General features: G+C 41.3%; 1 protein-coding gene across 3 annotated transcripts; it reads right to left on the bottom strand.

Annotated features, from left to right (window-relative positions):
- Positions 1–1658: 1658 nt before the first annotated feature.
- On the bottom strand, positions 1659–22220 carry LOC117998132 (zinc finger protein 883-like). 3 transcript variants are annotated; one of them, XM_034986761.1, is made up of 6 exons: positions 22056–22219; positions 21253–21435; positions 18884–19036; positions 6388–6514; positions 6046–6138; positions 1659–3867 (listed from the first exon to the last, which is right to left on the bottom strand). In XM_034986761.1, exons 3-6 carry the CDS (start codon positions 18896–18898, stop codon positions 2069–2071), a joined length of 2034 nt encoding a protein of 677 aa, XP_034842652.1. In that variant the 5' UTR covers positions 18899–19036; positions 21253–21435; positions 22056–22219; the 3' UTR covers positions 1659–2068. The 3 variants fall into 3 exon arrangements, with proteins under 3 accessions (XP_034842652.1, XP_034842661.1, XP_034842643.1); XM_034986770.1 differs by lacking the exon at positions 21253–21435 and having other exon boundaries at positions 6388–6549; positions 22056–22220; XM_034986752.1 differs by lacking the exon at positions 21253–21435.
- Positions 22221–23633: the final 1413 nt, after the last annotated feature.

Raw genomic sequence — 23633 nt, 5'->3', positions numbered from 1 at the left:
GACTTATCACACAGTTCTGGGTCTCCAGGCAGAAGGATGCACATGCTGCAAACCCACGCTGTGATTGTTTCAATTCCTTATTCAGGCCTGGACTATACAGAATCCCAGAAATCCCCAAAATGAGGAGCAAGGTGCTGGGGTTCTCAGCCAGTCAATCCCTTGCCCACAGTCCCCACCAATTAGCTGAGAAAAAGAAACATAATTGGAGGCCGAGTGTAGTTTGCGCTCTTGTGGGCACAAAATATAAAACCGAGACACGTGTCACTACAACACAGTATGTTAGAATTCCTCAGTATCCTGGGAGTCAGTTCACCTAAAACTATTGTGTGCTTTTGAAGTATGTTTCAAAGCACATAAATGCATTCACCCAGTTAAGGGCAGCAAGGGTAGTCAGAGTCTGTGATCCTAAGCCAAAATACAGTAACTGAAGAAGAAAGAGATTCCTTCTCTTGAAAGGCTCCCACATCCGGGTAGGACAGTAACATGGTGGGATGGAGAGAGGTCCAAACAGGCCCCCAGTCTGGAGAGCACTGTTTCTGTGGAAGAACGGAAAAATAATGACCTGCAAAATTAGACACACTAGGCATCAACCTCCCAGTTTTCTGAGATGGGGTTAATCAGACCTGTGACATAAATGAACTGGTAACATCTTATCAAAATAACTCCTGTATCTCCTGGAAAGTGGTATATTCCCCTGCATGACAATGGAAGCAGTTCAGCTAAGCCCATGATTAGAAATAATTTTGTAGCTTCAGCTGGTTCACAATAAAGAAACGGGATTTATGATTACTTCAACAGATGAATAAAGCCTTCGGCAAAATCCAACACCTATTTGCGTAAAAAAAATAAATCTAGGAATAGAAAGTAACTTCTTTTATGCTTAGTGGTAAAGTGTTTGAAGCATTTCAGGTACATTCAAATATGAGTCACCATGTTAAAGTTCTGCACAGCGAAACAGGACCAGAGAAACAGGACTGGAACCTTACCCCACCCCTGCTCACAACCACATGGATATCTGCCAAAGAAGAAGAAAGAAAATCCTTGCTGCTCAGCCTTGCAATCTCCCTCCAGGCTCTTTCCTTGGAAACCCAAAGATGTGTCAGCTGGAAAAGGAGAAATATAACCCCATCATCACAAAGTCAGGCAACCAAGGGTGGGTTCCTAGCTGAGACAAAAAACAAAAAACTTATAGCTGGTAGACTCACTTACCATAAGGTATAGGTAGAGACAGATGAGATAAAAGAAACTGTTCAGTCTTAAAGATCAATCTAGACAAAATACCAAGGAGCAAGGACTACCTAGGTTTGAAAATAAAACTATTCCTCCTTCCCAGCTTCTCCGGGCAGGAAAAAAAGATCCCTAAAGTATGAAATGACTTTTGGCTAAAGATCACATTCAGGACACTATCAGCAAAATGGAGCCTCAGTAAATCTCAGACCAAGGATGTTGCTAACCCTGAGACTCTTGAGTGTGCCCTATAAATCCTCACAATAGATAAATAGGGCTTCTACAAATCTTAGGGGCATTGGACACATTAAAGATATTTATAAGGTTTTACTTTATTCTCAGTGTTCAATGAGCTGTCTCTGGCCAATAAAGGCATTCCTGCATTTATTGAATTTCTTTCTTCCTATGATTTCTTTGATTTTTTTCCATCCATTGACTTGGGGGTGAACTCAGGTTCTTTCCTATGTGAATCTCCTACACAAGGACTGGTAACTTCTCAGAGAAGCCTATCTCAAATTCATAAAGCAAACTGGCTATAATGGACTCACAGTGTTGTAAATAGGTCACACACAGAAGGGTTCAACAGTGAATATTTCTCACTCAGATTAAGTACAAGTGAAGATTTTTGCGGTAGAGTTTAGAAGATCTCTGCCCTCCCCAATCAATCCTTTCTGTCTTAAGTCACGGTTACCATCTAAGGCTCCAAAGACAAACCTGTGGGTAATCTGCACTTCAAGAGCACAAGGAATGAAAAATCAGCAAACGCAAGTAAGTTTTTTTGTGGCCAGACACGGAAATAATGGTCATAATTTGTGTTCATGATCTCTTGGCCATAGCTCAATTACACGCTTCCACCCACAGTAAAGGGAGGCTGAGACATGCAGGCTAACTGTGTGCCCAACACAAAGAGAAAGTGAGTTTTGGTATACATATAGCCAGTCTCTGCCCCACATGACTTCTCTCCAGTGTGAGTTCTCTGATGTTTGCTGAGGTGTGATTTCTGACAGAAGGTTTTCCCACATTCATTACACTCATAGGGTTTCTCTCCTGTGTGAGTTCTCTGGTGTACAGTCAGGGCTGACTTCTGGTAGAAAGTTTTCCTACATTCTTTACATCCATAGGGTTTCTCTCCTGTGTGAGTTCTCTGATGTCTATTGAGAGTTGACTTCTCACAAAAGGTTTTCCAACATTCATTACATTTATAAGGTTTCTCACCTGTGTGAGTTCTCTGGTGTACAGTGAGTTTTGATTTCTGGTAGAAAGTCTTCCCACATTCCTTACATTCATAGGGTTTCTCACCTGTGTGAAGTCTCAAATGCACAGTGAGCTTTGGCTTTACACAGAAAGATTTCCCACATTCGTTACATTTATAAGGTTTGTCTCTTGTGTGAGTTCTCTGATGTACGGTAAGAGCTGGGCGATGGCCAAAGGATTTCCCACATTCTTTACATTCATAAGGTCTCTCTCCTGTGTGAGTTCTCTGATGTGCAATGAGAATTGACTTCTTATGGAAGGTTTTACCACAATCATTGCATTCATGATGTGTCTCTCTATTGTGAATCCTTTGATGTACAGTGAGGGCTGACTTCTGGTAAAAGGATTTCCTACACTCATTACATTCATAGGGTTTCTCTCCTGTGTGTGTTCTCAGATGTACAGTGAGTTTGGTTTTCACAGAGAAGGATTTCCCACATTCATAACATTCATACGGTTTTTCTCCTGTGTGGGTTCTCTGATGAACAGTTAGGTGTGACTTATGGCAGAAAGATTTCTCACATTCGATACATGCATAGGGTTTCTCCCCTGTATGAGTTCTCCGATGTATTGTAAGAACTGTTTTACTGATGAAGGTTTTCTCACACTCACTGCATTTATAGGGTTTCTCTCCTGTGTGTATTTTCTGATGTTTATTGAGATTAGACTTTTTGTAGAAAGTTTTGCCACATACATCACATTCAAAAGTTTTCTCTCCTAACTGAGTTCTTGAAAGTGGAGTGAGGTGTAATTTCTTGCTGAAATTATCCCCACTTTGATTAAGTTTACGGTATTGCTCCTTGAAATCAGCTCTATGAAGATACGACTGTGTTGGTTTTGCACAAAAGGTGTTCTCCCATTCCTTACATCTACAGTGATCCTCCCCTATGTGAGTTCTCTCTTGGGCAATGAGAGCTGACTTGTCACAGGCTCTCTGATATTCGTCATATGTATAGGTAGGCTCTCCCATGTGAGCACAGCTATGTGTAAAGAAGGTTGCCTCCTTGTTGAAGCCCTTCCCTTGCCCACCAAATTCAAAAGGTGGCTGCAAAATTTGATCCTTCTGATGAAAACTACAATGCTCGCCATACCTGAGGGGTTTCCCAGTTGTATTATGGTCCTCAGGCTTCTCTCCAGCATACATCTCATCAGGCTCACCAGGGAGAAACATGTTCTGACACACATTAAACTCCTCTGGCTTCATTCCTGAACAGTTTCCATTATTTATAATCAGGTTTGAAAGGTGGATTGCACTCAAATTAAATGGTTTTCCCAAGCTGGTTCTCTCCTTAGTTGATGTTTTGTTGTTGGCAAATCCAACTTGCCACACATGTCTGCTCTGATGCTCCTGGCGGGTCTCAATCAGGTCATCTGCAGTCTGGACATCTAAAATGAGACAAAGTAACCATATCTGTGAACCACATCTAAGCATTTCTTATGGAATGTTTGTATAAGAATGAAGCAGTTTCTTTCCATCACAGTAGGATACAAATTGTGAAGAATCAATAATGGGTATGATTATGATAAACATACGATTTTTCTTTCTAATGAATTGATGTAACAAATTACACTAGTAGGTTCTCTAACATCAAATCATGGTTTTAGTTGTCAGTTTTGCTTTTTTAAGTTTCTTTTTTCCTTTTTGGATCCATGAGGAAATATTCGGTCACAATATTCACCTCTTCCCTAGCCACGGATTTTGGCTGAATTCTTTCATCTGCCATTTGTGTTCTTGTTCTGTTTCCTGTTTTCTCTCCTAATAACTGTGAGTTCCTTGTACTTGGCCTTTTCTCATCACTCAGCTTTGAAGATGACAAGATCCTCCTGGATCGGCTACTTTAGGATGCAGTAGAGGACCATTTGTCTGTCACCTAAGTGGGGATATTGCTTAGGACAAGGATTTGCACCCACGTTTATTTTTTTACTCCTCTCTGGGGATTGGCTATGAGCACCTGTGGAGTTTCTCAAAGGCATCCTCTCTCCCTCTCCATGCTAGCCAAAGACAGCTTTCTGCTAATTCCTAATGAAATCCTACATCCCTGGCTTCTCACAACCATAACAGGTACAGGAAACTCTGGTTCATCGCTTTGTGCAACTCCTCCCTGCTAGTCTAAAAGATTTAGGTTGGGTGCCTGGGTGGTTCAGTTGGTTAGGCATCTGCCTTCAGCTCAGGTCATGATCCCGGGGTCCTGGGATCGAGCCCTACATCAGGCCCCCTACTCGGCGGCGAGTCTGCTTTTCCCTCACCCTCTGTGATTGCTTTCGCTCTCACTCTCTCTCAAATAAAAAAAAATTTAAAAACTTTAAAAATTAAAAAAAGATTTAGGTTCCACAACCCAGACTATGCCCACCATCATTGAAAAACCTTTCTCGTTCCTACTTAGATTAAAAAAAAAAACAAACCCTGGCATTCTCACCCCACTTCATGATACAACGATCCCTACTTGGTAATTCACTGCTTCTGAAGACTTCTATCTTGCACTTCAGAGTTTCAGTTGTCTTTGAGTTCCACTGAAACTGGAGTCCCACACATTTCTCATTCTTTTTTCTTTTCTAACAATGATTTCCACAAGAGAAGGTAAACATACTAACTTCAGATTCCAATCCCAAAGTTTGAGTCCCCCAACTTGAAACTCTTCTTCGTCCTATTAGCCCTGGACCCACAATCTCTAGTTTCTCATACCATGTCACAAACCACCTCTTTCCATGCTGAACAATTTGCTGGGTCCTCCTCAGTTTCATGATCTCTGATGTCGTAGTTCACGAGATTTCCACCAGGACTTCTTCTTGCATGTTCTTAGTAATTCCAGAGGCCACCTCCTCTAATCCTGGCAGTTTAGGGTTAATAATTTCCCAATTTACATCTCCAGTATGGTGATGGACATCTATCCCCTACTCTAGATTTTGTATGCACTCATCTATGACATGTGGAAATGGAAAGTAGTCATCTCAATTTAAGCTCTACCAATGTAAATACTTAATCGCCCTAAAACTGCCTTCTCAGAACCCTTCAAATTATAATACACCACAATTTTCTCTCTCTTGTCCTCATTAAATATACTTCAGGGTTCTTACTTCACTACTTAACATATATGTTTGTTTCATTTTCCCTCTCAAGAAACGTCAAGTTCCGTAAAAAGGACATTTTTTTGATTACTGTTGTTATCTGCACAAGAAAATGACCACTGCCTAGAATTTTCCAATTAACATACTGAAAGAATAAACAAATGTATGAATGCCTTAAAGCAAACAGTCCTTGAAAATGGACAAAAGGAAAACATTAAGAATCTAGAGAAAGTAATTAACCAAAAAAAATGCCAAGAGATACAGCTAGGTATTGGATTTTGGGTAAGTCTAAGAAAATAGAGGGTGATTAAAAAAAGAAGGGGATATTTGTGTGTGAGAGCCATATTTTGAGAGTGAAGAATGCATGAGTCTGACACATGCAGACTCACTGTCCTAAGGTCTGGACCTGGGAAAAGCACTGGAGAAAACAGCCCAGCACGGCCAACATCTGCTGTGCTCTCCTCTTCCCAGACCCCTGCCCAGTATGCACGGACTGACCTGGGAGGCTCTGGGTTGGGGCTTCCTCTACAGTCCATGGCTCTGCTCCTTGCTCCAACTTGACAATCACCTCAGGTTTGGTAATGCAGTGCCCTGTTGATCAGAAATAAAGTGGGACTTTTAACAAACAGCTTAAGTTTCAGGACCTTTGAAGAACGACAAGAGCACAGCTGCAAGAACTGTACAATGAAGGGCCAATGTGAACCTCTGATTAGAAGGGTGAACACTAACACTCTTCCAGGCCTCAAATCTTAAACCTAAGTAGCATTTAACTTCATAAACAGTTGCACATTTGCCAATGAAGAAAAAACTGCTTACACTTACTAGGACACTTTCACTCACCCAATGACACCAGGCTACTGTACGTCTCCAGCATCACAACCCTGTACAGGGTCCGCTGAGCATCATCCAGGTCCTGCCACTCCTCCCAGGAGAAGTTTACAACCACGTCCTCAAATGACACCAACTCCTGTAATGACATGTGCCTCAATTCAAGGCATCAGCCTGGATCAGAACAGAGAGTCTAAGAGTTCATTCTTTTTTGTGTGTTTTGTCTTGTAAAATACACCATGGTTTGTACTCTGTACTGTGGGGTAAAGAGATACCACAGTAGAAATTTCCTACCTCTGCGATAATTCATTTGTTCCTAAAAATACTATTATAAAGTTTCTCTTATACCTTGAACTGTCCTTGTTGCTAGAGATGGAAAGACAAATAAAATTCTGCTCCTCAGCATGTATGATCTGGTAATGGAGGCATATATATGAAGACATACTTGAGGGCGCCTGGGTGGCTCAGTTGGTTAAGCGACTGCCTTTGGCTCAGGTCATGATCCTAGAGTCCCGGGATCGAGTCCCGCATCGGGCTCCCTGCTCGGCGGGGAGTCTGCTTCTCCCTCTGACCCTCCCCCCTCTCATGTGCTCTCTCTCTCTCATTCTTTCTCTCAAATAAATAAATAAAATTTAAAATAAATAAAAAATAAAGATATACTTGAAATACTGCACTAGATAAACCAGGTTAAACACACGTTTAACGTAGACTAGAGTAATAAAAGAGAAAACAGCTGTCCTTTGTACTATCCAGTTACACTTCACTGAAGAGCCAAACATGTCAGCTATTCCATATGAACCCCATGTTCTCACAAATATGAGGCTATAGCAGAAGTCACAAGAGCAAGACGAACACATTCTACATTAACAGAAGCACAAACAGTGCCATGTCGAAGTGACTGCTCCTGGGCTGTGGTGAGAGATAAAGGCAGTAAAGGTATTTAAGGAACTGATTATAGTGGTTCTGCAGTTAAATATTTGACCGAACTCCAAAAGAACAAATGTGAGGTACTCAGATTGTCTTCTGTTTTTACAAATTAAAAGCATGTAAAAGGCATCCTAGTATTTCCTCCATATATCCCAAAGGGTTGCTTATATCTACCCCAGGGTAAGCACCTCCCACTTCCTACGCCACAGGGTGTAAATAGTGAGGGGCCCATAAAAAGAGGTAAGTTACGTGACCAGATTTGCATTTTAATAGTCATCCCCTATAAGGAAAATGGGGAGAGCTTAAGAGAGAGTCAGAGGGGACAAACTTGAGGTGAAAGGATATAGAGCAATTAGATTACAGAATAGGGAACTAATCCCCCCAAAAAAAAAGAAAAGAAAAAGCAGGAACAGAATTTGGCACTAATTTGCTCTGAGAAGGATGAAGGAGGAGTTTTCCTACCAGGCTGTCTGTACAACCAGCTAGATACAGGTACTGTAAGGTGAAATTGGAAAAGAGGACACAAGAGTGCACTGGGCACAAAAGACACAGATCTTGGACACAGCATGTTTGAAGTTTCTGTGGTCAGGTATGTAGGGATGTCAAAATGGCAACCGGTTATATGATCTAGAGCTCAAGAAAAATCTAAGTTGAAGATAAAGATTTGGGAAGCTGCAGAATTTTAGCAGTAGCTGACTGAAGCCACCAAGTGAATGAAAGAGCTCAAAGAGAAACCTAAGAGATTGAAAGGAGAAAAGGAACAGATACCATGCTTTAGACACAGAAAGAGACCATGACACAGAGAAAGAATTTCTAAAGATTAGTCTAGGAATAGAAATAACCCCCATATTAAGAAATTTATTAAAACATGTCATCATAGTCATATTTCTGAAAAGCCCTATGATCATTTAAATAAACACTGAGCAGGTATCTACAAAATAACCTCCCATTTGTAATAACCATCAACAAAAGAGGATTTAGAGGATGCATCCTTAAAATGATACAATGTAAATGTCTTACCCCAAAGCCAGCATCACACTTAATGAGGAACCACTGGCATATAAGGATGCGCTACAACCACAGTTATTCAAAAATCTACAAGTGATAACAGTCAATGCAATTAAATAGAGATAAAATATAGTGAAAATGGTCATGATTTACATATATTTTTTACCTAGAAAACCCAAGAATCCTATGACGTATTCTATACAAAAAAGAATTTTCTGTAAGAAAATTTTATAAATTACCAGACTATAAAAAATATACATCAGGTTCATATACAAAAACCACTCAAACTATAACAACAACAACAACAAAAAGCAGAATACATATCAACACATTAACAGAAAACATACTAAACCATGTCAGGGGAAAAAATATGAAGGATACAAAAAGAACTAACAAAGGAAAAGACATACCATATTCATGAATAGGAAGGATCTACATCAAAAACATCAATTCTCCCAAAATCAGTAAATTAATATAATTTATCCTAATAACACATTCTTAGATACACAAAAGATAATTTAAAAGTTCATATAAAAAATTTGGCAAGAATTTGACAAGAGGTGGGGCAACTCCACTCAGACAAAGAAATCTGAGAAGCAGCACAGCAGGCCCCTCCCCCAGAAGACAGACTGGAAGAACACGTGGACTACAACTTTATGGATCCCACAAGACTGTAAAACTCCAGCGGCAGGGGAAAATAGTATATTGCACTACAGGTGTTTTCTCATGATTCATTTATCTTTCAGTCTAACATTTTCCATTTCTTTTTTTTTTAACTTTTTTCCATTTCAAATACCTTCTTGTTTTACCAACTTATGTTCTTAAGTCACTTTTTAACTTGTATTTTTTACATCTACATTTTACAGACATATACTTCATTTTAGTCCTTTTTTCACTCAATTTCAATTTTATTTAATTATATGATTTCAATTTTATTTCATTATATAAATATATATGTACATGTATACACACACACACACACAAACATATATATATAGGTTTTGCTTTCTTTGCAATTTTGAGATGTAGTGTCTTCTAACACACAGACCAAAATTCAATCAGGAACAAGTAGATCACCCTGCTTTGTCCACCCTGCAAGTTTATAGTCTCTCCCCACCCCTTTTTTATTGTTTTGTTTCATTTTGGTTTTGTTTGCTTTTCTGTGGTGGCTTCTGACCACTTTGGATTTTTCTAGGGTATATTTAGCTTGGATCATGGTTGTTATTTTGGACTCTGTTCATTTGCTCACCCAGCCTTCTCTGGACAAAATGACTAGAAGTTGGAATTCACAACAAAAGAAAGAACCAGAGGCAATGTTCTCTGCCACAGAGCTAATCGATATGGATATAAGATGTCAGAGATGGAATTCAGGATAGCAATTATAAAGTTATTAGCTAGGCTTGAAAAAAGCACAAATGATAGTACAGAATCTCTAAGTGCAGAAATGAGATCTAATCGGGCCACACTTAAAAATGCTATGAGTAATATGCAGTCTAAATTGGTTGCTCAAACAGCTAGGGTAAATGAGGCAGAAGAGAGACTAAGTCATCTAGAAGACAGGCTGATGGAAAGGAAGGGAGTTGAGGAAAAGAGAGAAAGACAACTCAGAGCCCATGAAGAAAGGCTTTGAGCAATTAATAATGCCCTGAAACGAACCAATGTCAGAATTACTGCGGTGCCTGACAGGGAGGGAAGAGAAAGAGGAACAGAAGGTATATTTAAGCAAATCATAGCTGGGAACTACCCTAATCTGGGGAAGGAAACAAGTATTCATATCCAAGAGGCAGAGAGAACCTCTTCCAAAATCAATAAAAATAGATCAACACCCCAACATGTAATAGTGAAGCTTGCATATCCTAGAAAAAAAGAAGCTATCCTGTGAGGAGCTAGGGAGAAGAGGTTCCTTACATATGGGGGGAGGAACATCAGAATGACATCAGACCTATCCACAGAAACGTGGCAAGCCAGAAAGTGCTGGCATGAGATATTCAGGGTACTAAATGAGAAGAACATGCAGCCAAGAATTCATTATCTAGCAAGGCTGTCATTCAGAATGTAAGGAGAGATAAAGAGCTTCCAGGACAAACAGAAACTAAAAGATTATGTGACCACCAAGCCAGCCCTGCAAGAAATATTAAGGGGGATCCTGTAAGTGAAGAGAGACCCCAAGAGTACCATAGACCAGAAAGTAACAGAGACACTCTACAGAAACAGGGACTTCACAGGCAATACAATGGCACTAAATTCATATTTTTCAATAGTTACTCTAAATATAAATGGGCTAAATGTTCCAATCAAAAGACAAGGGTATCAGATAGAATAAAAAAGCAAAAACCATCCATATACTCTCTAAAACAGTCTCCTTTTAGACCTAAAGACACCTCCAGACTGAAAGTGAGGGCGTGGAGAACCATTTACCAAACTAACAGACCTTAAAAGAAAGCTGGGGTAGCAATCCTCCTATCAGACAAATTAGATTTTATTTTATTTTTTTAATATTTTATTTATTTATTTGACAGAGAGAGACACAGTGAGAGAGGGAACACAAGCAGGGGGTGTGGGAGAGGGAGAAGCAGGCTTCCCACTGAGCAGGGAGCCCGATGCGGGGCTCGATCCCAGGACCCTGGGATCATGACCTGAGCTGAAGGCAGACGCTTAACGACTGAGCCACCCAGGCGCCCCGACAAATTAGATTTTAAACCGAAGATGTAGTAGTAAGTGATGAAGAGGGACACTATATCATACTTAAAGGGCCTATCCAACAAGAAGATCAAACAACTGAAAATATCTAAGTCCCAAGAAGGGAGCAGCCAATTATATAAACCAATTAATAACCAAAATAAACAAACATATTGATAATACATTAATAGTAGGAGACATCAACATCCCACTCACAGCAATGGACAAATCATCTAAGCAAAAGATCAATAAAGAAACAAGAGCTTTGAATGACACACTGGACCAGATGGACTTCACAGATATATACAGAACATTCCATCCTAAAACAAGAGAATATTCATTCTTCTCAAGTGCACATAGAACTTTCTCCAGAATACATCACATACTAGGTCACAAACAGGTCTCAACCGATACCAAAAGACTGAGTATTCCCTGCATGTTTTCAGACCACAGTGCTTTGAAACTGAAACTCAATCACAAGAAGAAAGTTGTAAGGAAATCAAACACTTAGAGGTTAAAGAGCATCCTGATAAACAATGAATGGGTCAATCAGGAAATCAAAGAATTTAAAAAACTCATGGAAACTAATGAGAATAAAAACACATCGGTTCAAAACCTTTGGGATACAGCAAAGGCGGTCCCAAGAGGGAAGTACATTGCAACACAAACCTCTCTCAAATAAAATGAAATCTTAAACACACAAGTTAATCTTACACCTAAAGGACCTGAAGAACAGCAAATAAAGCCTAAACCAAGCAGGAAAAGAGATATAATAAAGATCAGAGCAAAAATCAACAAAATAGAAACCAGAAGTAGAACACATCAATGAAACTAGAAGATGGTTCCTTGAAAGAATTAATAAGATTGATAAACCTCTGGCCAGAATTATCCAAAAGAAAAGAGTAAGGACCCAAATTAATAAAATCATGAATGAAAAGTGAGAGATCATGACCAACAGCAAGGAAATCGACAAAATTTAAAAATGTGTTAGGAGCAATTATATACCAACAAATTAGGCAATCTAGAAGGAAAGGATGCATTCCTGGAAACTTATAAACTACCAAGACTGAAACAGGAAAAAATAGAAAATCTGAACAGACCCATAAACAGGAAAGAAACTGAAGCATAATCAAAAATCTGCCAACAAACAGGAGTCCAGGGCCACATGGCTTCCCACAGGAATTCTACCAAACATTTAAAGAAGAAATAATACCTATGAAACTGTTTCAAAATATAGAAATGGAAGGAAAACTTCCAAACTCTTTCTATGAGGCCAGCATTACCTTGATCCCAAAACCAGAGAAAGACACCATCAAAAAGGAGAATTACAGACCAATATTCCTGACAAACATGGATGCCAAAAAACTCAACAAGATACCAGCAAATAGGATCCAACAGTACATTAAAAGGATTATTCACCACATCCAGGTAGGATTTATTCCTGGGCTGCAAGGTTAGTTCAACATCCACATACCAATGTGATAGATCACATTAATAAAACAAAAGACAAGAACCTTATGATTGTCTCAATAGATGCAGAAAAAGCATTTGACAAAATACAGCATCCTTTCCTGACTAAAACTCTCCACAGTGTAGGGATAGAAGGAACATACCTCAATATCATAAAAGCCATCTATGAAAAGCCCACAGCAGATATCATTCTCAATGCGGAAAACTGAGAGCTTTTCCCTTAAGGTCAAGAACACGAAAGGGATGCCCATTTTCACCCCTATTGTTCAACATAGTAGTGGAAATCCTAGCTTCAGCAATCAGACAACAAAAAGAAATAAAAGGTATTCAAACTGGCAAAGAAGAAGTCAAACTCTCTCTGTTCACTGATGACATGATACTTTATGTGGAAAACCCGAAAGACTCCACCCCCAAATTACTAGAACTCATATAGCAATTCAGCAATGTGGTAGGATACAAAATCAATGCACAGAAATAAACTGCTTTTCTATACACTAACAATATAACTGTAGAAAGACAAATTAAGGAATCGATTCCGTTCACAATAGCAACAAAAACCAAAAGATACCTAGGAATAAATTAACCAAAGAGGTAAAGGATCTATACTCTAGAAACTACAGAACACTTATGAAGAAATTGAGGAAGACAAAAAAGATGGAAAACCTTTCCATGTTCATGGATTAGAAGAATAAACACTGTGCAAATATCCTGCCCAGAGCAATTTACACTTTCAATGCCATCCCTATTAAAATACCATTGGCATTTTTCAAAGAGCTGGAACAAACAATCCTAAAATTTGTATGGAACCAGAATAGACCCCAAATCGCCAAGGGAATGATGAAAAAGAAAAATAAAGATGGGGGCATCACATTGCCTGACTTCAAGCTGTATTACTAAGCTGTGATCACCAAGACAGCATGGTATTGGCACAAAAACAGACACATAGACCAATAGAACAGAGACTCCACAAACGGACCCTCGACTCTGTGGTCAACTAATCTTTGATAAATCAGAAAAAAATTTCCAATGGAAATAAGACAGCCTCAAAAAAAAAAAAAGAAAGAAAGAAAAAAGACAGCCTCTTCAACAAGTGGTGCTGGGAAAATTGGACAGCTACATATAGAAGAATGAACCATACACAAAGATAAATTCAAAATGGATGAAAGATCTCAATGTGAGAATCCATCAAAATCCTAGAGGAGAACATAGGCAGTAACCTCTTCGACATTGGCTGCAGCAACTTCTTGCAAGACATGTCTCCAAAAGCAAGGGAAACAAAAGCGAAAATGAACTTTTGGGACTTCATCAAGATAAAAATCTTCTGCACAGCAAAGGAAACAGCCAACAAAACTAAGAGGCAACCCATGGAATGGGAGAAGATATTTGCAAATGACATTACAGATAAAGGGCTGATACCCAGTATCTATAAAGAACTTCTCAAACTCAGCACTCAAAAAACAAATAACCCACTCAAAAAATGGGCAGAAGACATGAACAGACACTTCTCCAAAAAAGACATACAAATGGCCAACAGACACATGAAAAAGTGCTCCACATCACTTGCCATCAGGGAAATACAAGTCAAAACCACAATGAGATACCACCTTACACCTTACACCAGAATGGTAAAATTAACAAGATGGGGAACAACAAATGTTGGCGAGGATGCGGAGAAAGGGGAACCCTCTTATACTGTTGGTAGGAATGCAAGTCAGTGCAACCACTCTGGAAAACAGTATGGATGTTCCTCAAGATGTTAAAAACAGTGCTACCCTATGACCCAGCAATTGCACTACTAGGTATTTACCCCAAATATACAGATGTAGTGAAAAGAAGGGGCACATGCACCCCAATGTTCATAGCAGCAATGTCCACAATAGCCAAACTGTGGAAGGAGCCAAGATGTCCTTCAACAGATGAAGGGATAAAGAAGATGTGTTTCATATATACAATGGAATATTATTCAGCCATTAGAAAGAATGAATACCTGCCATTTACATCAACGTGGATGGAACTGGAGGGTATTACGCTAAGTGAAATAAGTGAAGCAGAGAAAGACAATTATATGGTTTCACTCATTCATATGTGGAATATAAGAATAGTACAGAGGATCATAGGGGAAGGGAGGGAAAACTAAATGGGAAGAAATCAGAGAGGGAGACAAACCATGAGAAACTCCTGACTCCAGGAAACAGAGGGTTGAGGAAAGGGAGGTGGGAAGGGGATGGGGTTACTGGGTGATGGGCATTAAAGAGGTGTGATGAGCACTGGGTGTTATACTCAACCATTTATCATTGAACACCAAATCAAAAACTAATGACATATTATATGCTGGCTACTGAATTTAATTTAAAAAAAAAGAAAGAAAAGTGCCTGGGTGGCTCAGTCCGTTAAGTGTCTGCTTTCAGCTCAGGTCATGATCCCAGGGTCCCGGGATCAAGCCCCGTGTCGTGCTCCCTGCTCAGCAGGGGGCCTCCTTCTCCCTCTGCTCCCCTGCTCCTGCTCTCTTTCTCTCAATCTTAAAAAAAAAAAGAAAGAAAGAAAATTGGGCAAGAATAAAAAAAGTATGGTACGTTATGCTTCTGTTCACCAAACTTTAGTGTCCCTTCCTTATTAGTCAGCTCTGGCTTCCATAACAAATACCCTACACTGAATGGATTAAAAAGAAAATTTCTTTTCTCAGATTTCTGTAGGCTAGGATGTCTAAGATCAAAGTGTCAGTCAATTCCATTCCCAGTGCAGACTATCTTCCTGGCTTACAGATGGTCACCCTCTTGCTGTGTCTTCTCATGGTGGGGAGGTAAAGATCCCTCCTCTTCCTCTTTTCATAAGGCCACCAATCCTATCAGATTAGGGCCCCACCTTTCAGACTTCATTTAAGAATAATTACTTTCTAGGGCACCTGGTGGCTCAGATGGTTAAGCGTCTGCCTTCGGCTCAGGTCATGATCCTGGAGTCCCGGGATCGAGTCCCGCACTGGGCTCCCTGCTCAGCGGGGAGTCTGCTTCTCCTCCCTCTAACCCTCCTCCCTCTCCTGCTCTCTGTCTCTCGTTCTCTCTCTCTCAAATAAATAAAAATCTTAAAAAAAAAAAAAAAAAAGAATAATTACTTTCTAAAGCCTTGATCTCCAAATACAGTCACATTGACAGTTAGAGCTGGCCTTCAGCATATAAATTCTGGGGGTATACAATTTAATCCATAGCACACCCTGTGGTGCCCTTCTCTGCAAAAGGATTAACATGCCTTTGAGGTGGAACTCACATAAGCAGATCTGTGTTCCTCCATTTATCTTGCCTTGACAGATAATACGTGAATGGACATGACACATGTAACTTCTAAGTAGAAGCTCTAGGAGCCATGCATAGATCCCCATATTCTCCCTCTGTTAGAGGACCAACAATGTTACAGTTTAAAAACAAAACAACAACAAGAAAAAAAAAACACAACTCCTCTGTCTGGAACACTGAATAAAGCAGAAAGGAGAAAAAACAAAGCCAACCCATGATGAATAGGTAGTATGAACAAGAAAGAAACCTTTCTTGTGGGCCTAATTGATAATGAATGGGCACCATAACCAGACAGAAACAAATACCAACAACAACAGCAACAGCAGGGCAAAGAAACCGGTTTAGCCCCTGCTACCAGGGGCTAAACGATAGATCACAGTGTTACTTACAATAACCGATACTTATGTATGTAGGGTTACCGAAGTAACATGAGTGGTATGTACTAAGTCACATAATGTTTACCTCACGGGCTTAAAGCTTTAGAAAAAGAGGTGGGAAAACATCATTAGTAGTAAATATCAGCTACTAGTCACTGCCTTTAGTAAAGTACTGTAGGAAAGTGATGAGCTCGGGGGGAAATAAACAGTCCAGTTTATAGGGATGAAAGAAAAGTGAGAAATACTAGAAATCCAGGAACCTGTAGGACTGAAAAACTTTCTAAGTATTTCCCATTTTATCTGTTATTAAGGCTAAAAAAGTTGTCTCTTCCAGTTCTTACAGAAAAAAATATGAGAAATGCTTTGAGAGTCAAGGGTAATTAAATTCAACTTCATGGGAGTAACAAATATAAGTTACGACCACAACATGCTATGACACAACTGAACCTTGAAGACAACATGTTAAGTAAAATAGCCGCAGGAAGATGAATACTGCATGGCTTCACCTTGAGAGGCTCAATTCATGGACACAGAAAATAAAACCATGGTTGCCAAAGGCTGAGTTAGAGGGGATAGGTTGTTGGTATTTAATGAGTAGAGCAACATTTGGGAAAGATGAAAAATTTCTGGAGATCTGCCCAACAATATGAAGATAACTAATGAAATTGAACTGTACTCTTAAAAATGGTCAGAATGAAAACAATGAATCGTGGATCACTACATCAAAAACTAATGATGTATTGTATGCTGACTAACATAATAAAATAAAATTTAAAAAAATAAGTCAGAATGGCCAATTTGTGGTTATGTATATTTTATCAAAATTTTGAAGTTAACCAACTTTTCACCAATTTCTAGTCCAAAATGACTTATGTTGATGCATACATCCATTTCTCCCTACTCATTTCAAGAGATTAGCAGAAACAGCAGAAAATTAAATATTCTTTAACAGGGTTGAACACATGACAGGTCATTTTTGAACTAGCAATTTATATTTCTATGATAATAAAAACCATAAATAAAATCACTGAAAATTGTATACAAATAAAAAGATAAAAATTATCAAAATCTGTGCTCCTTGCTTTTATACTTTTGCCTACCTTCATCTTGAACCTTGTTCAAATATATCTAATTCCTTAATGCTTCTCTCCAGCTAGACTCTTCAAGCTGCCACCACACATGTACCTAGTAGCACAGCTCAAGAGGGACTGAACCTGATCAACAAGCAAACACATCGTTCTTCAGGTGTGGCCAAGAAAGATAATACCAATGTAAAACAGAAAGTTACTGTACTTGTGAGCACCGATGCAGATATTAGATAAAATGAAAAGAACAAACAAAAGTAGCAGGATTTCATATTAAATGAGATTATACCTGAGAGAGAGGGAGGGAGCCAGGAGAAATCCCATTTGAGTCACTGGATAAATGGAAGAAGTATCATACATGAGGGAAGAAAGGAAGATGTGCTTTGCACATAGGACTCGCTCAGTTTGAGGTGTCTTCTGGATGGCTACAAAAGAAACATTCACCAGGGAGTTGAACCTGTGGTCCAAAGGCTAGGGAAGAGGTCCAAGCTGGAGAGAGGAATTGTCAAGACTGTCAAACCACAGAGGGCCAAACAACTCAAGAAAAACCATATAGTATGAAAATGGGGCCCAGATTTGAACATTTGGATGAGCTACGTTCAGGAGAGGAAACAAAGAGAAATCACCAGGGAGGCCACCATAGAAGCTAACAGACAAGAATGTCCAGGAGAAGATCCTGGACAGTAGTTTTACTACAGCAGAAGATTCAAGTAAGGCAAAGCCTACAGCACAGTCATTGAATCAAACTATAATCTGGGTTGATATGTAGGTTGTAGGTTATTTCTCCACTTAGAAAACATGAATTAAGACAACACTGAGTAGGTTAAGGTGCAAATGAGTCGTAGAACTATTTGTTCAGAAAATACAACTTTGAACAGTCAGATGCACAACCTACACAGACAGACTGGCTGAGAGAAACATGTTATTTATTTATTTATTTTAATATTTTATTTATTTGACAGAGAGAGAGGGAGGGAGAACAAGTAGGGGGAGCTGCAGAGGGAGAGGGAGACGCAGGCTCTCCACTGTGCAGGGAGCCCGACTGCAGGGCTCGATCCCAGAACCCTGGGATCATGACCTGAGCCGAAGGCAGACGCTTAACGACTGAGCCACCCAGGCGCCCATGGAGAGTTATTTAAAGACCTGCAGTCCATTCAGTCCTACAGACATCCCAAGGTTTGGATCAAATAGGGCCTTGGATCATGGATTGAGTAGGGCCGTGGATTGAGTAGGGCCCTCCAAAAGCTGTCTGGGACACTATTTTAGCAAAGCTTATTAAGCAAGTTGTATTTTAGGTAACCATCACCACTGCAGAGTGCTGAAAGTGTTGATTTCCAGACTGGTAGCAAAACACTGTCCACTACATCAATTTTCATGTCCCAAGAGAATGTGGCACGCCTCTCCTAAGGGTCCTTTCTGAACAGGTAGCAACTATGTGTGTCTTTTTGCCATGGCATCAGAAACACCAGAGACCAATCTGCACTCACCTTGGATGACTCTACGGTTATATAACCTGCCCATATCTACATGCCACCTTTATCAGGTCTATGTATATCTCCCTAAAGCTGCATTTTACTTATTTCTATTTTTCTATTTTAAAGTATGAGCCCTTCCTCATCAAGCTTATGAAGGCCCACGTAAAACAAGCTGAGGAATAAACAAACAAACAACTCACCAGAGATGTATTCATCTTCCACGGCTCTTGGAAACTCAGAGGACTCTGGAAAGATAGCTGGGAGAGAAGGTGAATGGACTAGGGTCATGACAGGACTGCTGTGGCTTGCTCCCAGATCCTGGATTCTCTTGTCTGAAGTGCTTTACACATTAGCTAGAAAAGACAATTGAGAGAGAGAGAGAGAGCACCTTCTGTGGGACAAGAATATTTTACACCTTGAGAAAGGGCAGGAAAGACCCTATTGAAGGAGTACCCACAAGCCCATTAATTTACACATACAGTTTATCTTTAGTTAATCAAAACACCTATTTCCTACTGACTTATCAACAGTTAATAGTAAGAATCAATTTAAGATTTTGAAGATGACTTATTTAAATAATGATTAACTATGTTCCTATTAATAGAGACATACATGCAGGGTTTCACAGTAGTGTCTCCATGAGGACACCTGTGGTTTAAATACCCCATCTTCACAGAACGTATATATCCTGCAACCAACATTTTTGGGCAATGACTTTATAGGAAAACATTTAATGACTTTCTCTGTCTTATGTCTTATGCTCATAACGTACATGGTACATGTTGTTGTTGTGCACTGTTCCAGTAATGGTTCTCAATGACTTGCTTCCCTGTATTCATTTCCTCCAAAACTAACGTGGGCTTTGCCACTTGATCTGCTTTCATCAAAAGGAACTCAGCACATACAACCCAGACACAGGATGAAGAGTACTTTTCCACTAACATCTTGTGAAGAGGCCTGGGGCTAGCCTGATAAGGACACATGGCTCAGCCAAGAGCCAGCACCAACCACCAAAAAAGTAAATGAAGTCCTCTTCAACCAACCAACCTTAGTCATGGCACCAGATGAGTATGGCCTCTATTGTGAACCAGGCAACACTAACACAGGAACTGATCAAGTAAACCTAGCCCCAAGTGCTGGGCCGTAGGACTTCAAAAAAAAATAAAATGACCCTTGTTTAAAGTCATTAAATGTGGGACGCCTGGGTGGCTCAGTTGGTTAAGTCTCTGCCTTCGGCTCAGGTCATGATCCCAGGGTCCTGGGATCGAGTCCCACATTGGGCTTCTCCCTCTGCCTGCTGCTCCCCCTGCTTGTGCTCTCTCTCTGACAAATAAATAAATTAATTAAAATCTTAAAAAAAAAATAAAGTCATTAAATGTGGTTGGCCTGTTACCTAGCAAATGCTAAAGTGATACATTTAAACCCCCAAACTCAGTATGTTTTTAACAAAATTACATGGGGGAGAAAGTCTTGAATAACACACCAAGTACCATCAGTAGAACTTGACAACCACATACAGAACTTTGGAAGAGCATAAAGAATGCCCACTCGATGGATTTCAGTGAGTCTGCTGGAAGAGAGACCATGGGAATCACACAAAACTGTCTGCCTTTCAGAAGACTACATCTTGACACCTTTACTTCATTATATGAGTCTGTTGATTACAGTTGGGCACATGCTGTGTTTTATTTACATTCTAAAAAAATGGTTTAGAGAAGAAATGTGATGTAGTCTAATTTTCCCATTTTGCACAATGAAAAATGGAAAAACAGGCTCCTGGCATTGTACTGCAGAATTTTTTATTTTCACAGACCAGATTACTGGCATTGAGTGGGAAACACCTGTATTATAAATGCCTGGAGCATAAGACATATGACAGACAAAGCATCAGGGAAAATGGGATAAGCATGTTTAAGGCAAGTTCTTCTAAGAAATGGTTAAGTTGACCGCATTTATCAAAAATGGTGTCAGAAACAAACGTGTTGTCGCTTAATTGTGGCAAAAGAGATAACACTATCCAAAAGCCAGGATGCCTGATGTATGCAAATCATGTGAGCCTGGCAAACCACTTATGTCCTCAAATCCATTTTTCCCCCATCCTTTTTTTTTTTTTTTTTTAAGATTTTATTTACTTATTTGACAGAGAGAGACACAGCGAGAGAGGGAACACAAGCAGGGGGAGTGGGAGAGGGAGAATCAGGCTTCCCGCCGAGCAGGGAGCCCAATGCGGGACTTGATCCCAGGACTCTGGGATCACGACCTGAGCCGAAGGCAGTCGCTTAACAACTGAGCCACCCAGGCGCCCCCCGCCCCCCCATCCTTCTTATAAGGCAGAGATGCCCTGGCAAACCCTTCCTGAGCCATCAGGAAGAACATTCAAGACAGAGGGAGCATCACCACATCTCTAGCTGCGTAAGCGGAGAGAGTGCAGATAACGGCAACAATGAGGGGAGAATAAAGCAATGGGAGTGTTTCGCAAGCACGGGCAGGTGGCTTCTCTCAGCTGCAGCAGGTTATCCCTCCACCTCAGACCCCTCGGATGAGTGACATTTCGGGGGCCTTTGCCCACCTGTCTCAGCCTGGCTCAGGTCTCCTGAAAGCAGGCCCAACGTTCCAATAACACGCAGTCCCTGGTGACTTCTGGGGGAGGTGGTAGCCCCCAAATCTTGTTCACTCCGGGCAGGAGCATCAACAACTGCTTGGCCGTGCGAAGTTGGGGTCTTCTCCTTTCCAGGACTCTTCTGCCTCTGCTCTGAAGCGCGAGTGGGAGGGTTCAGGTCACAGGGGTAGTCGTGTTCCCGTTCACGGGGCGCTCCCCTTCGTGCTTCCTAACAGCTGCCTTCTTCCAAAGAAGACAAGACTGTCGTCCGGGGCCGAACCATCTCTCCTAGAACTAGCGGTCCCTGGAAACTAGGTCTTCCATCAACTTCTGTAAACGCAAGTGCTCGGCAGGCTGCATAGCGGAGGAGGGGACCTGACACTGGGCCTGCTGAGGAGACTCCAAGAAACCCCGCAGATACAACGGCCTCCCAGTAAGACCCGGGCGCGCACGCCCTTCACAATGATCTCTAGGGAATCGGGGTCACTTCACTATTCACCAAGACGCCCGCATCAGAGGCGAGCAAAAGGAACGTCCTAAAGCTTCCCGGCGCGGCCCAGGATGCTGCAGAGGCACAGCCGGAACGTGGACGCGGACCGTCTGCAGCCCGCCCCCGCCCTCGCTGTCACCTTGCGCTCCACGCCCACTTCGCCAAGCTCCCCGAAGCACACGCCGGGTCTTCCACAGCGTGCCTTCTCCCAGCGAAGCAACCCCTGCAAGCACAGCCCGAGTCGGCCCTGCCCGCGCCCCTCGCCCCGGTCCGTGGGTCGCACCTGCACGTCAGGTCCCGCCCCCGCCGAGTCCCCGCGGGTCGCAGGGCTCCCTTTCCACCTTCGCATCAACCTTCAGGGACACAGAAACCAACGCACCAGCGGCAGTGGCAGCAGCTAACGGAGAAGAGCAGGCAGCGAAACTTCCGGGCGGAAGAGGGGGCGGGTCCGCCCGTGCGCAGAAGGAACCCGGAAGACTCCCAGAGTCCTGTGCGGGAATTCCTGTGGAATTCGAATTGCAGCGGGAGACTACATTTCCCACAAGTCTCTGCGCTCAGTTCTTTAGGAGCCGTGGGTGGTGATGTGTCCAGCTGCCCTGGAGCGGGCTGTGATAGGTGAGATTTGGTCTCTACCCACGTGACAATAACGGGGAATTCTGGTTTGTTATGAAATATTGATTTCACCAAATGGAAGAGACGTTGTAATTGGGAAAATTCTTTTTTTTTTTAAAGATTTTATTTATTTATTTGAGAGAGAGAGAGAATGAGAGAGAGTACATGAGAGGGGGGAGGGTCAGAGGGAGAAGCAGACTCCCCGCTGAGCAGGGAGCCCGATGCGGGACTCGATCCCGCGGCTCCAGGATCATGACCTGAGCCGAAGGCAGTCGCTTAACCAACTGAGCCACCCAGGCGCCCTGTATTGGGAAAATTCTAATATGCAGGAAACATTCCATCGCCTGAAATGTCAGCTTTAATTGTTAGTTGTAATAATGGTAGTGTGGTTGTAGAATACGCTCGGATTTTTTTCCACTTGCATACTAAAGCATGAAGTGAAATATCACAATGTCTGCATTTATTATAGAACTTTAAAAGCAGATATGGCAACGGCTTTTACTTTGTTAAACTAATATTATTAAAGTAGATCCTGGCGTTTGGGATGGTGAACTAACGTTCAACAAAAGACCACACTGGAAAGTGAAGTTTATTTACAGAAGTTCATTACTCACGGGTTGGAGGACCTATACCTCATGCTTCAAGGAGTCTCAAGGCGAGGTCAAAATAGCGTGCAAGCAAAGCAAGTTCAGCAGAACCCGGAGTACGTGTCTTCATTAGGGTCCCCCCCCCCCCCCCCCCAGATGTGTTTGAAGTTCCAAAGCTAAAGCCAGGTGGGTCAATTCAAACCAAAAAGAGTGGAGTTTTGGTATGGTCCATGGGGGGGCTTAGCTAAGAGATCTACGAGGTGAAAGTTTTGGCAGGCAAGGGAGCTGTTGCTCACATGGGCTGCTGGGGACGATGACATTAGGACTTAAGCTTTGTGACTCTGTAGACCGTTATCTAGGGAAGGACTAATGTCAGTCTGAGGTCCCAGCATGCCCCTTGGCCACACAAAATGGATGCAATGGCAGAAATATCATGGCGTAGTTCATCTAAACACTGGACAGCAGTACTCTATGAACCCATTAAGTAGATGCTAGTTCAAGTGCCTTCTTAGCACAATGGGCATGTATCAGTCTCATAAATAGATGCTCACCCACTAACTTCTAAACCATCAAAGGATGGTTCCACTGTTGGAAAACCTTCTCTAGTATATATACAGGAATAAAATAATTGGGTCATAGAGTGGGTGTACTCCAAAACAGTG

Source organism: Mirounga leonina, unplaced genomic scaffold, assembly GCF_011800145.1.
Source record: "Mirounga leonina isolate KUSES-001 unplaced genomic scaffold, KU_Mleo_1.0 Mir_114, whole genome shotgun sequence".
Taxonomy (NCBI): Eukaryota; Metazoa; Chordata; class Mammalia; order Carnivora; family Phocidae; genus Mirounga; species Mirounga leonina.
Note: the sequence above shows the minus strand (reverse complement) of the source record. Positions and strands in the feature narration are given on the sequence as shown.

Coding starts and splice junctions, on each gene's coding strand:
- LOC117998132 (XM_034986761.1), bottom strand. Junction 6,139..6,387: donor CAGTAGCCTGGTGTCATTGG/GTGAGTGAAAGT, acceptor TCTGATCAACAG/GGCACTGCATTACCAAACCT. Junction 3,868..6,045: donor CCCAACCCAGAGCCTCCCAG/GTCAGTCCGTGC, acceptor GTCTCATTTTAG/ATGTCCAGACTGCAGATGAC.